The 15,147-nt window shown below is 35.9% G+C and overlaps 1 protein-coding gene across 1 annotated transcript; it reads left to right on the forward strand.

The window, feature by feature from the left end:
• The first annotated feature begins 5,961 nt into the window (after positions 1–5,961).
• Positions 5,962–14,535, forward strand: LOC123565383 (uncharacterized). The gene is made up of 4 exons (XM_053549130.1): positions 5,962–6,104; positions 7,053–7,266; positions 8,435–8,608; positions 14,317–14,535. Exons 1-4 carry the CDS (start codon positions 5,962–5,964, stop codon positions 14,533–14,535), a joined length of 750 nt encoding a protein of 249 aa, XP_053405105.1.
• Positions 14,536–15,147: the final 612 nt, after the last annotated feature.

Raw genomic sequence — 15,147 nt, forward strand, 5'->3', positions numbered from 1 at the left:
TCTGAAGAAAAACATGTATATGGAACAGACACACTTTTATGAATGCATACACTCATACAGATAGACAGACTGACCTAAAAACAAAAAGACAGCTATATAACCAATTTGTCTTACGGAATTCAAGGGAGGCATACAGTAGATATCAGTAGCCAAATAGACAGACAGACAGACAGACAAAGGAATAACTGGTAATAATAAGAAAGCGGGTGAAGGTCAAAGTACGATTTTCTTTGGGTGAAGAGAGATATCTATCGTAACACCTGTCAATTTCAAACGGAGGAAAATACATTGTTAATTACATTTTGGGGAAAAAAATGAATTGGCTAAAAATATTTAAATGTGAATGAGATTCCCTGTCCGAATGACATATACATTTCTGATGATGATGCTGTGAACACATCTTGATCACTTATTTTTGTTTCTTAATAAAATGTAAACTTTTTTGTAACTTGCATGTTTTTTTCCCCACAAAAATTATGTTTGTACGTTGCATACAAGCGTTTTACATGAAAAATGTAGGACCCATCTTTCCACTTCATCGGATTTGGGAACCGACAGAAAGTGGAATTTCCTGTTGTTTTTTTAAGGAAAAGGGGAATAAATTGAAATTTGTAAAAGTGACGTTTTTTGATGATGATTTGTACAAAAACATTTTGTCTTGTGTTTTGAAATATAATTTTGTTTCATAAACGTCAAACGAGGGCCCTGCTTAAATATCATTATTTGAAACCTTATCAACAATGAACTCTTTGTCAAAAGATATCCAAATGATGATAATAATGCAGATTTTGATAAACTTTCAGGCACAACTTTACACCCTTTTTCTTGTGTTTTTATTGCTACCCAATTGAGAGAAAAAAACATGCTCATTTTCATTTGGCGAATAACTTTATTTACTGAAGTAAATCAGTGACAGTGAGGAAGAAAAAAAACAACCTTATTTTGTTCACAAGTAAAGTAAAATAAATGGCTTGTTATGTATTTTGAATAGAATTTTATCCTATCTATTTGATGATGATGCAGCAGGTGAAGACTGATTATGATAAATGAAAGATTTGTTTCTTTTGAATATCTTGTATATATTTTGTTATTTCTGATGTGAAATGGAAAGGGGTGGGGTGGTTGTGGTGTGGGGGTTGGGGGAGGGGTAGAGAAATGCTGTTTATACATATGTGTGTCCGTTTATCTGTTTTTGTCCCTCCCCCCAAAAACACACAAACCCAGCTGAAATCTTTTTTTAGCTTGACTTTTCAAAAAAAAAATATAGATATTGCACTCGGCCCGGTGTCGGCGCCGGCGTTGCTGTTGGTTAAAGTTTTTGATAAAGTCAAATATCTCTGTTACAATCAAAGCTATTGTCTTGAAACTTAAAATACTTATTTACCATCAAAGTCTACACCAAGAGAAACAATCGCCATAACTCTTGATTTGAATTTTGACAGAATTATACCCCTTTTTAACTTAGAATGTTTTGTTAAAATTTTTGATAAAGTCAAATATCTCAAATATGTTACTATTAAAGCTTTTGACTTGAGACTCAAAATAGACTAGTGATTAACTATCAAAGTCTACACCAGGAGACACAATTCCCATAACCATGATTTGAATTTTGGCAGAGTTATGTCCCGTTTTAACTTGGATTTTTTTTTACTGACAAAGCTCTAATTCAGAGTCAAGCACTGAGAAAAGTCGAGCGCCCTGTCTTATGGACAGCTCTTGTTACTTTTAGTTTCTTATGTTACTTGATTGCAGTAAAACATTTTTTTACGTTTCTTTCCTTGTGTTTCTTGATGTAGGGGCGTCTGTAGCAGTTGACTTCAAATTACTTACCCCTCATTGATGTGGGTTCGAGCCTCACTCGGGGCGTTGAACTCTTCATGTGAGGAAGCTATCCAGCTGACTTACGGAAGGTAGGTAGTTCTACCCAGGTGCCCGTTTGTGATGAAATAAGAGCATTCCTCCACCGCCATATGACCTGTAATTGTGTCAGTGCGACGTTAAACCAAACAAAAACAAAAATAAAGTTTTTTGATGTTGCTTCTTCGTGTCATTAAGCATCATACAGGGTCAGAGTTCTACGACTAGTAAGTGTTGCCCCTTTTGTAGTTGTTTATGCCCAATGTTTTCATTATTTCATTGTTTTAGTGGTAAGGCTTTGAAAAGCTCTTGCTTTAGTTTGTTGTGTTTCCTAATATTGTATCCTTTCGCCTCCAAAGATAACTTTCCTCCAGATAAGCACCTATCCCCTCTTCAAAGAAATAAAGATATACTATAATTACTTGTGTTTCTTGATATTGTGTGTTCATATCCTGTCATATAACCCCACTCACATCCCCCTTGTCCCCACCCCCAACAACAACACACAAACACAAAATACTTTTTTATGATTATTTTATTGTGTCGCCCAGTACTGTCGTTTTCTCAATCAACACAACCAGCCAAACATTCAGCACCCAGAAATACATGTATCCCTTTTTTCAGAATGTGTTGTTAAATTTTTCATCTGTTGCGGCAAGATTCGTTAAATAATAAAAATAATTAAAAAGCTACCCGTCCCAAATTTAAAGCTTCTTTATCTGCTGACAACATTTTCTTTCCTTGTAGACATGCGTGAAAAAGCACTTCTGATTACAAATCAGATCCCTTTTTCTCGCCTATATAATGATGCTACCGGTATTTAGTCCAAGATGTCAAACGACAAGAGAAGTTTCGATACAAACAATGAAATGACCTTGAACTAGTCTCAAAATATCCTCCTTTCTCCAAGAGATCTTACGCCAAGAATTGCGGTCTTCCAATCTTCTTTATATCTGTTTTTGTTTCTAGAAAAAGTACAAATGTATTTCTGTATAAAACTACTGGAATGGCACTGATTAAGCCGTAAGGGGCTTCTGTGACCTCTTACCCTGGCCTCTGTGGGTTCAAAACCTCGCTAGAGGTGTAGTATTCTTTCATGCGAGGAATTCAACCAGCTGGCTTACGGTTCCATCCAGTAGTTCCATCCAGGTGACCACCCATGCCTATAGGGTAACCTGGGTATTCCTCCATCATGAAAAGCTGGAAAATCGACATTTATATCGTTGTGAGTGAATGAGTCACCTCAAAATTTTCAGTTAATCTCATGAAGACCATACACACTGGAAAAATAGCCATTTTGTATATACGAACCAATCACCAAAACTATACCAGTCAAGTTAAGGCAAAGCGCCAAGCAGTACAAACGAGCATACATATGCCACGATATGTCCACAAGCCAAATATTAATTTCCTTGCTGCTTTATATACATGTGTAGGACCGCCAAATATAAAAATGGTTACAATGTCAAAAAATTCATAAATGTGAAATGATTGAACAGCAAATGTAACTTTCCACAAACGTGAAACCTAGTAATTGTCAACGTAAAAAAGACGCTGGTCACCAATGTCATAAAACATCACAAATGAAAAAAAACATTGTTTTGGTCACAAATGTAAAAATCAAAACATCAATACAAATGTAAAACCAATTGTGAAATTCTAAGTTTGATGTACACCAATGGACGTAAACTTGTTTCAAACAGGCCTACACGTGTAACACATCTTTGTCGCTGATGGTTTCTCCAGTTGCAATAGGCTTTGAAAGCGAACAGCATGGATCCTGACCAGACTGCAGAATATGCTTATTGTAATGTTAAAGTTTGCGTATTACCCCAAGTATTTTCAAAGTCCATTGAAATATTGCATTCATATTTTGCATACTTGTTTACCATCTTGACCCCAGTCTGTAAAAAGGAGGCAACTCTATTAAGCATTTTGACAGAATTATGCCCCCTTTATGACTTAGAATATGTTTATTGTAATGTTAAAGTTTTACTCATATATAGCTTATATTATACTATCAAGCACTGAGAATAGTCGAGCGCCCTGTCCACTGACAGCTCTTGTAATACGAAACAAACTTATTTACAGACTTTCTCCCTCACATAAATTTCATGAACACATTCTGATAATGCAGCATAAAACAGTTATACTACAAATTCGAACACTTAAGATTTTCTTTTATATAAACAAAGGAGGATTTTACCGTGTATTGTCTTGTCAATTAAAACACGTTTCACAAAATTACCTACTTTTGGCTATTCCGCCTAGAAAAGAATTCCAGATTAGTATCCCTTCCTGTTGTAATTCGAATGTGTTAGAATGGAAATAGATTTTAGTTTTACGTGCTTTGTTGGCAAATAAAACACGGTTTTGAATTCAGATGCTGCTTTGTTGGCAAATAAAACACGTTTTTTTTTTTCGTTCAGGTGCACATCTGAAAACTGTGTTTTATTTGCCAACAAAACACGCAAAACTAAAATGTTTTTCCTAAATAACTGTTGGACAGTTTAAGGCCCTGGCTGAGATTTTTTTTCTCAGCTTAATCCGCTTATCCTTTTTATCTATTTTTATTCAGTGAATCTTTATCTTGGTTTTAAAAAACGGTGAAATAAATATTTCACAGTGTAAAGTTTTTCGGCAACCTTTGTTTTTCTGTCATATCTGTATTACTTTTGCTAATTTCTTACTGTGACTTCACATTAACTTTGTCTGGCATACAAACAAAGTATGTGCAGGGGCTGAGCCCATTGTACCCAAAGTCAAGGTCACCAAGGTGTTATACTTAGGTTATTTTTAAGGTTAAAGTTTTTCGGCAACCTTTGTTTTTCTGTCATATCTTTGTTACTATTGCTTAAATCGAGGGCTGAGCGCGAAACTATTGTATCTTGTTCTTTATCTATATACACTTACAATAGTTTCGCGCTCAGCCCTCGAAATCTTACTGTAAGTTCACATAAACATTGTCCAACATACACATAAATTATGTGCAGGGGCTGGATACTTTATACCCAAGGTCAAGGTCACAAAGTTACTATACTTGGAATTATTTTCATGTTAATTTTTTTCAAAAGCTTTGTTTATGGACATATCTTTAGTATTTAAAAAGATATTGACTTGAAATTAAAAATATTTGAAATTCTTTATGATCATCATCTACATGTTTGGTTACAATCCCCTTAACTCTTATTGTATTTTTGACAGAATTAAGCCCCTTTCATACTTGAATCTTTTGACAGACCGTTTTCTGGACATAACTTTAGTACTATGTAAGATAATGACTTGAAACTCAAAATATATCCTTACCATCATCATCTGCATGTGTGGCAACAATCCCAATAACTCTAATTTGTGTTCTTGACAAAATTACGCCCTTGATGTATCTTCCTTCTAAAGTAGAGGTCTCTTATTGAGACATATATTCATTTTAATGTCAAATCGCCGAATAGTGGAGCGTGCTGTCTTACGTACAGCTCTAAGACTTGTTGAGAAGTATTGTTTAGCAATGCTCAAAAGCTGTTAAATACCAGCCCCTGACCCAGTCATTCTTTACATTATTTAAAATATTATAAATTTGAGTCTCAAACGGTTTGTGTTTCATTGTCTGCAAGCACGGTGGAAGGGACTAGTTTTGAGTGTGATATTATAATTTAAAAAACAATGGCACTTGCTCTGCTCTAATTGCTTGAACTGTATTATTGGATTGTTCATATGAGCCGCGTCATGAGAAAACCAACATAGTGGGTTTGCGACCAGCATGGATCCAGACCAGCCTGCGCATTTGTGCAGTCTGGTCAGGATCCATGCTGTTCGCTTTTAAAGCCTACTGCAGTTAGAGAAACCGTTAGCATACAGCATGGATCCTGACCAGACTGCGCAGATAAGCAGGCTATTCTGGATCCATGCTGGTCGCAAACCCACTATGTTGGTTTTCCCATGGCACGGCTCATATGACCTCATGTAGTCCTTAATCTTAAGTATAGAGTCGCTTTATATTTATTATTATCATGTATTCCTATACCAGTAACTAGCGTCTGGAATCCGATGTTATTCATTGTAGACCTCAATCACTTTCCAGCGACCTTAATGATGCTTGCATCGACGATGGCAATGTGTTTGTATCGCAAGTTACTTGGAGAAGTTGGACACTTCAACCTGCCACTTCTTTACGGGGAGCCAATGTGTGGGAAGACTCTGACCGCCCAGTGCATGGCAAATGTAACAGGGTCTGATTCTGTCTACTCGAGGTATGTAATAGCCTGAAAGTTAAAGCTGAGTTTCTTTTCTGCTTCAGTATATATGAGCAACAATTTATGAAATGAATTAAAAGAAGTGGAGATACCACTTTTTTTTTTTTTTTCAAACAAGGTTTCAGATGAGGCCTGCATTTTCCGCAAAACAGAAATGTGTTAAATATTGCAAGTTTTTCAATACTGCTCTCTGAAATACCAAACTTTACAAAGCAAAGAACACCTGATACAAACAAGCACCAAAGAACAACGGAAGACAAATTAACAAAATGGTAACTGGCTTAATTACTTAAATGAATGGCTACAAGGTGAATGTATTTAGACTGACATGCAAACAATAATTTAAGATGTACTCTGGCTGCAGTAACTGAGCTGTGCAGCATGTCTACGATACCAGTTGTATTGGATGACCCCACTGAGGCAGCTGAGTGAGCCAGCTGGCAATCGACTTGGGAAATGGCACCATTAGGGGAACCAAGGATCGCAATCTACAGCCCCAGACAGGTTGTTTAGTGACAGCCAACTTTGATTTGGGAGGAACAAAGAAGTAAGTTTATGTACATTTCTCAAAAAGAATTGAATATAGGCAATTAAACCATGAACTGATCAATGTTCCTTACTGTTTAAAAAACTGGGTGCTTTTCAAGTAGGTAAAACAAAAAAAGGATGCCTTCTGTAAGTTTTTGACAATATGTCTGACATGGTAACTGAGGTTCTTAATCAATTAACAGTAGCAGGAATTATGGATTGTTGTGTACTTACTCATCTAATAATGGAAAATAAGTTTCAAGCTTGATACAGTACTCTAGCGAAGTACTCAACTAATGAAAACACTGGTTCTTTAAAAAGCAAGCAGCTAGACCCATTACTGAAATTAAACTGTCCTATATAGACCTATAATAATGATGATACAATACTGTGATACACAATTAATTGTCATTTCAGATACTACACCCGTCTCAATCTTATCCTCTTCAAGAAGGCAGAGGTCAGTGATGTGGCCCATGCGATGCAGCTGGAGGATGGCGCCTGCAAGGCTTCAGCTGCACTACCTGGTATGTTAGGTCTTACAGACAGTGTTATGGCAGTTGATATACGGATGATGACCCTCCAGAGGCTGGTTGAGGGTATGGCTGTGCCCTTAACTGTAATGACAAAGGTAAATATCTGTTCTAATGTAACAAATATTATAACTAAAGCATTCATTAAAAACCAGGTAAATGAAATCACCCTTTAGTTATGAACTATATAAAACTGTGTCAGAGAGGCAAGATATGTCTCAAACAATGCAATGCAAAAAAAACTATGGAATGAAAATGGAAATATTTATTACATGAGGTCTTTCAAGGAGTGGAGAAAAAAGACAGCTGAAATGGCTTATACTAGCACTTAGTGCTCTATGGATAAAACCAAATTGTTCAGGTTCTGTTTGGTGTGATTGTGCATCTTTTTTAACAATTTTTCAGTCTTAAGTGACATTTTCTGTTTGTGGCAGTGAGTGAAATGCCTCACTGGAATATCACGCAATAGGCATGACACCCCACTCATTCATATGGTACTGACACCAGGCTCTTAAGGTATAGGTCCATGTTTCGGAGAGAAAAGTTCAAATGTCATCAAATCATAGAAAGAAAGCATTGTTTTACATGAAAATTTAACAGCGTATAAAGCATTTATATTATTCTTCAAAACCATTGTCAATTTACTCATATATGTATTGAATTCTGGAAAGGAACTGCATGAAGGGGCCACACTTCTGGACAGTTCAGCGCCTTTAAATACTCACCATTTTTTAAAAGCTGTTACATGTCTTCGTTTTGATGCATTTGCAACATCGTGCGAGTGTTTAAACTTTACATAACTAGGTAAAACATCGTTTTTGACAATTGTTTACATTTATTTCTTTACAAATGGCATTCTTATTTAAAGGGGGACAACTCATTTAGAATATTTTAAGTATCCAACTCTGTTGGACAGAACAGTAAAACATGTATTGGACAGATAAGTTGTGTGTCAAGATGCTGTTCATTTACTAAAAAATCTGTTGTTTTGTGATATACTGCTAAACCTTAATGCCGAGCAACAAGTAATGAAGTAACTTATACAGTACCACTAGTACAATGTTTCACGTCTTCAGAATGACAAGGCAGGGGATTGAACCAACAATAGCCCGCTGAAATGGCACTGTATCACTAGGCTACAAAGGTGGTTAGGATATACTGTTTTTCAATTTTACTTGGTATTTGATAGTGAGATGTTATTTTATTAGATGTTTCTAAAATGATATACATATTAGCCAACTCTTGTTTCAATAACTCTTGTTTCAGATACTTGAAGCACTCAATCTGCCATGGTCAGATGAACTTTTTACATACTTGAAGACGGAAATCATTCCATCCCATATGCAGCGTCTTGGGCACAGTGTGAACGAAATATCAGCAAACCATGGAACCTTCAGTCGGCTCGTATCTGACTTAGTATCTGACTTGGCCCCAGAGCAGGTATAACCCCTTGGCTATTTAACCCTTTCGCTGCCAACGCAAAATTCAAAAGATGCCAAAGTGACGTCGATGACGTCAAAAACCGTTAGAGAATCTTGACGTCAGTGGTTATGTTCATGCTAATTGATGCTTTAATTGAATTGTTTTACATTGCGATTATAATTATGGGTTTTTGTCTGTAAATGAAATTTTCTTAAATCCGATCATATACAGGTTATTTGTTTGTGTGAGATTAAAGTATCTTTCATCACGAGTGAACACCGAATACAATATTTTCATGAGTGGTTTACCCACAGGTGAAAATATAAGATATGGCGTCCATGAGTGAAAGATATTTAGATATTTCATGTAAAAACAAAGAAATTTTCTTTTTATTTCTGTTTTGACTAACTTTACCCATTTTATAGTTTCTTACAAGTGAAAAATATCTTCAGTATTTAATATTTTTCACTGTGAAAATACCAGCTATATTTCACTCTAACATTTCGATAAATCACTGAAAAACATTTAATAAGACAGGTAATTCTATATGTTTAGAGCTAAAATGATTACTTTGGCAATACACTGTACTTGTTTCTAAAATGGTGAGTTTTTAAAGCCGCTGAACTGTCCAGAAGTGTGGCCCCTTCATGCAGTCCCTTTCCAGAATTCAATACATATATCAGTAAATTGACAATGGTTTTGTAGAATAATATAAATGTTTTATACGCTGTTTAATTTTCATGTAAAACAATGCTTTCTTTCTATGATTTGATGACGTTCGAACTTATTTCTCCGAAACATGGACCTATACCTTAATATTTTGCTTTTATTTTTCTTTTGCCTCAAAGGGACAGCCTCAAGACGAACAGATAGCAAACGTTCACTATTGTATACATATTGGATATGTATACATACTGGATATGAAACGTCACAAATCATTAGTATTTCAAGTTTGATATAAAACTACGTGCAGCTAATTTATTCTGTTTTACATCACATTGACTGACTACCGCTTTAGGGAGCTTTTAGGCAAGCCCCTTAAGGTTCATGTAAAGTGTTTGAGACTGCCCCTCGAGTAAATTTTTGTTTCATGTTTTGAGACCTCATAGGCCTTTGTTTTGCATACATTGTATACCAAACCGTTTAGAAGTAGTAGACATGTCATTCAAGAGAGGTTGTTTTGCTCGGTACAATAATATTTCTCTTTTATGACGTGTACTTTGCTTGTCCACATTCGGTTTTGTAAAAAATATCAAACTTCTTTTTCAAAAATATTTTGACATTAGGTATTTACTTATTGTGTGCCTAACATATTTCTCCAGGTACTCCCAGAGTTAAAATCGCTACAATACATCTACATTTCAAAAATTTGCCAAAATTGCAAAACGAAAGTGAAAGTAGAGCTGTCAAAATGACAAAATACTCCTATATTTCAGAAAATATGTAAGTTAACTGTATTCCAATACTAGGAGTACCTAGATTAATATGTTACAGACACAAACAAAACGTATTTAAAGAAAAAATACTTTTGAAAAAAAAGTTTGATATTTTCTACAAAATAGAACCGTGACGGTCGAAGTACCTGCAATTTTAGACAAAATACTTATTCTCAAAGAAGCTTACCTTTGTGTAAAGTATTCCCTACTTCCTCTAAACAATTCAGTGTATTTATAATAAATAGAAACGGTCTTCGAAGAATAAATTTCCAAAATCAAAATTCACCTGAGGGGTGGTGTCCAAACACTTTACATGAACCTTAATGGCGTACAATAGGGGCCTCCGTGGCCGAGTGGTTAAAGTCGCTGACTTCAAATCACTTGCCCCTCATCGATGTGGGTTCGAGCCTCACTCGGGGCGTTGAATTCTTCATGTGAGGAAGCCATCCAGCTGGCTTACGGAAGGTCGGTGGTTCTACCCAGGTGCCCGCTCGTGATGAAATAATGCATGGAAGAGCACCTGGGGTTCTCCTCCACCATTAAAGCTGGAAAGTCGCCATATGACCTATCATGTGTCGGTGCGACGTTAAATCCAACAAAAAAAAAAAAAAAAAAAAACCAACATATTGAAGACAATTATAGTTATGCCTCTGACTATGTAATTATTGTAATTTGCAACAACAGCTCCATTACAATCATTGTCAACATAATATTAGACATTCTTAACTAAATAAAAAATATCAACAACGGTAGTTACTTTCAACATACATGGAACTGAAACTGAACTATTTATGCAATTTTTCAGAAGCGATTTAGTTACATGTGGTTTTAAATTAATAAAATATATGTTGATGTTTTTATGGATTTACCGATATTTTTTCATGAGCATTTAGTTACATACGGTGTTTCTTTACCAATTTCCCCCGATCTTCAGCCGATCACCACAGGGAGCCGTGATATGTCTCGCTCAGGATCCGAGCTCCTGAATATGAATATAAGCTTCCCGGCGAGCATAATATAAAGTAAATACATTTCATTGTACTTGTCTTTAAAAGTAGATATGGCATTATTTCTTATAATTATTTTATTACGATTTCTTTACATAAACCTGAAAAGAAGAGCTTAAACGCTGTCATGTTACAATAAATGATAATCGAGAGAGTTTTAGCCAAATTTATAGGGAATCGATCCTACCGATTTTCGTCGCTTTGAAGTCGGGATCGATCCCTCAACAGTAGCATGCGATATACCGAATGTGATATATACTATCGAATTAAAAAAAATCTGTGCTTCCGGCACGTGCACAGAGCGTCTGACTTCGGACTTTGGAAGAATACGCTTTTTCCTTGTGACATAACTTGCGTCTTGCACATCAGTACAAATATGGGCAGTGGTTTTTTTTATTCCAAAATCTACCTTTAAATTGATAGGGAATCGATCCTGCGCGAAACGACGAAAATCGGGATCGATCCCTCTACGGTAACATTCGATATACCGGATGACATATTTATTATCGAAAATGTGTCCTTCAATTTCTCATTAAACAATCGAGCATTTTCATCATTTTTTTTTCAATGGTTGAAAGTGCGGATAGAAATATGTAACTCTCGGGTAACTGTTTTGCTGTAATGCGGCCTGCTTGGAGATGCGAATGAAAATATATGGCTCTCGGGTAACTGTTTAGGCGGTAGTCAAGGCTCCGAGAGTCATAAATTTCAATCCACACCAACTAATGGTAGATTCTTCTTCCTGCATACCGTATTCTTCAATTAAATATAACAAAAGATTTCCTTTTAAGTACTATTTCATCATAGTAGCGTATGAATTTACGCATTCATTCATAAATTACAGTATGTGAGTCATCTTAAACCCGAGGGTAAGTTCACATCGGAGCTCTAGGGAAGGGTAGGCTGTTGGGTAAATGATACTTACCCCACCAGTCAAGTAACTGACCAATCAAAAATTGGGCCGTGGGAGTATGTAAGACTCTTTTCCCTGCACACTGAGCGCTGTGATAAAAGCAAGGAACCAGTAAACCCTACCTCGCCATGGAGTTTGCGGAGTTCAGGTCTTCAGCAGGGAAGATACGATGGTGTACTAACTTATACCGTTCAAGTGGGTTATCGAGTACAGTGTCAGTCTCTACTCTACCCTAGAGCTTCGATGTGAACTTACCCCGAAGTGTATGACGAGTTTTTCCAGCACCGGCAAACCTGTCTAGTATGCAAGAAGGTTTTTTCCAACACCGACAAAAACACGGGAAAATCCTGTCCAGCATGCAAGAAAAGGCAAATTGCGTTGCGCATATCATGTGTGACTTCTCTAATTTTAAAAATAAAAGTTCACGTACTGAGGTGTTACAATGTAACTATAATGTGAGCCTAAAAATCTACTTTTTACTCTTAACTCGGCTTTCCCTCTACTATGGAAACACGTGTGCAACTAAAAATGTGAACGTTACTTTTCTATATTTCATAAAGAGCCATGAAAGGGAAATGAATCACAAAAAAAAACAAAAAAAACAAACAACAATACATTGTACAATAAAGATGAATGTAGAAACTGTGTTCCATCGTTCATTTAAAAAAACAACAACAACATAAGTTTGAAAATATCCTAATTATCCTAATAGTATTCAATATCTAAACACACCATAGTTTAATTAAAAGTTCTTTTGTTTTCATATCGACATCGTTTCAAATATTATAGGTAAAACTATATTCTTATTTGTTTGTCTGTACTTGAGTGCGCGTTGTATGCGTTGTTTGATTTCATTTTTTTCAAACTAATTACAACACACACATTTATATATATTTAGTATTATTTACATACTTCATTGGATGTCTAGTGTATTTTTATCACATTGGTACCGTACGGGGAATGTCTCGAACAGTCGCCACATTATTTATACAGTTCAAATTATTTGAATATTGATTCAGTCTCCTTCGAAATATGAAGTATAATCATATTATATTAAAAATGAATAAAATGTTGTTTGGTTTTTAAAGTCAGATCGACATAATTGTATGTCATGTGGCGACTCTCTAGAACCGTTGACCTTCCGTTTGCCAGCCGGATGCTTCCTCACATATAATAATTCAACACCCTAACGAACCAGCGACGGTGAAGGTCAAGTGATTCGAAGTCAGTGACCTTTATCACTCTGCCAATGAGACCCCTAAACACAATTCAATGGGGTCTAACTGTAAACATTCTCTAGATTCAGATTAATGTAAACATTACTCAAGCTGAAGACACCTTAACAATAAAATCTTGCAAAGTATTACTTTATTTCAGGATCACAATTTTTTTTATATCTGTAAAATATTCATCACGAATTTATGAAAGATATAGGTTACAAGTTTGTTAACCTGTCGAGACATTTCAAAGGCAGTGCACGACACTTGGAAGTTCCTTACACAGAGCGTGAAAAGGACTTTTTCAGTAAAATATTTTATGCCTCCAGTTTGATTCAATAGAACTTTGTTCGACTTTTTATTAGGAAATACCTTAGTTTTTAAATGGTTTGCTAGGCTGAACAAGTACTATCAACATAATATTTAGTAATTTGTTCAATGTATTTCGATTTACTGAATAAAAAACATTTCAACTGAATATTTCTTCTCGCAAAACGTGCGTTGTAGTCATTTTATCACGTTTCTTCGGTCAGTCGTACAACACCCAAACCAACGATAGGTATTTATTATTTCGGCGGGAACTTTTGATACGTTAACGTCTTTAAAGTGACGTCAACTCGAAAATGACGTCATAATATGCCAGTAAGATTGTTATGTTTTCATTTCCATAGAATCAATAGTATGTGTATCTGCTTGGAAAATAATAACACTGACATCAAATAAACGGGGTAAATGTTCAGTTTAGATCGGCCCAAATCGGCCCTTGGCACTCAACGTAGTAAACAACATCGGCCCAAAATCGGCCCTTGGCACAGAAGTGGTTAATAAACTAGTCCAGACATTAAAAATACATTTGACAAACACTATTTTGAAAACATATTCAGCATAAACTAGCTAGCTGACTTAAATGTTTACTGAACAGAAGTATAAGATTTCACAAGGAAAAGAAATACATGCCACATTAATCATTGAATCTAAAACAGTGCATGTTGCCTCAAAAGAAATAAATTGACTGTTTATAGAAACAGATAAATGTCCCTAGAAACAGATAAATGTCCCTGTCTCTCAATCCAAAATAGTTAGGAAAATCCAACTGTAAAAACCCTTATCTTTCACATAGTATTAATAATATACCTAATGGTTTATTTTCCAGATCCCAGAATATGTGAAATTGAATGGTTCATGTCTGACACTGAGAACTGTCGAACTGCCATGCCAGATTCAACAGCGGGCTGCTGAACTACCTGGGGGAAGAACAAAAAATGTCTGGATGGGGGTTATGAAGAAGGCTAAGAAGTGCCGTGTTTTTGATGTGGATGAAGAGGCAGCAGTTACAGAAAAAATTCTGACAGGTAAATCATCTCCATTTTAACATAAGACATTAGGACACTGTTATGCAGTCAACTTGTTACAGCAGAAAAACTACTCAAGCTTTATCACAATGAAAGTGATGGAAATATTTCACATTACAACATGTTATTAAACCACCTATAACACATCATTGGCAGCTAGACACATCGACTTTCAAGTCAATATTTAAACGATGCCAACATGTTGATAAAGCTTTGTTTTGACTTTATTCAGAGCACCAGATGGCACCTGTGACTATACCTTTCCAACAGGCACCTGGCGAATGTATTGTAGAGGCACCACGTGCACCCATGACAGCACCACCTCGAGAAGACGCAGAAGCTGCACCATTACCTGACCCAGAAGTAGTAACTACACAGCCTTCAGCCGATACAGAGGCACCACTTCAGGAAGACACTGAGTCACAGCCACAACTTCAAATGTGGAACCAGCAGGGACACCAGCACGTTCACTGTGTAAGTATGTTGGATAACTGATAAGTTCTACAAAAGCTTATTTTAACCCAAAGAGGTTTTCAATCCCGCTTATATGCACTTCAGACTATACTTAAAATAAAACCAGTACAACATCTATATTCCCTTCAATAATAAGTCAGCTGCTACTCTAAATGGGC

This window comes from Mercenaria mercenaria, chromosome 8 (assembly GCF_021730395.1).
Source record: "Mercenaria mercenaria strain notata chromosome 8, MADL_Memer_1, whole genome shotgun sequence".
Taxonomy (NCBI): Eukaryota; Metazoa; Mollusca; class Bivalvia; order Venerida; family Veneridae; genus Mercenaria; species Mercenaria mercenaria.

Coding starts and splice junctions, on each gene's coding strand:
- LOC123565383 (XM_053549130.1), top strand. CDS start 5,962: ATGGCAATGTGTTTGTATCGCAAGTTACTTGGAGAAGTTGGACACTTC. Junction 7,267..8,434: donor CCTTAACTGTAATGACAAAG/GTAAATATCTGT, acceptor CTCTTGTTTCAG/ATACTTGAAGCACTCAATCT. Junction 8,609..14,316: donor CTGACTTGGCCCCAGAGCAG/GTATAACCCCTT, acceptor TTTATTTTCCAG/ATCCCAGAATATGTGAAATT.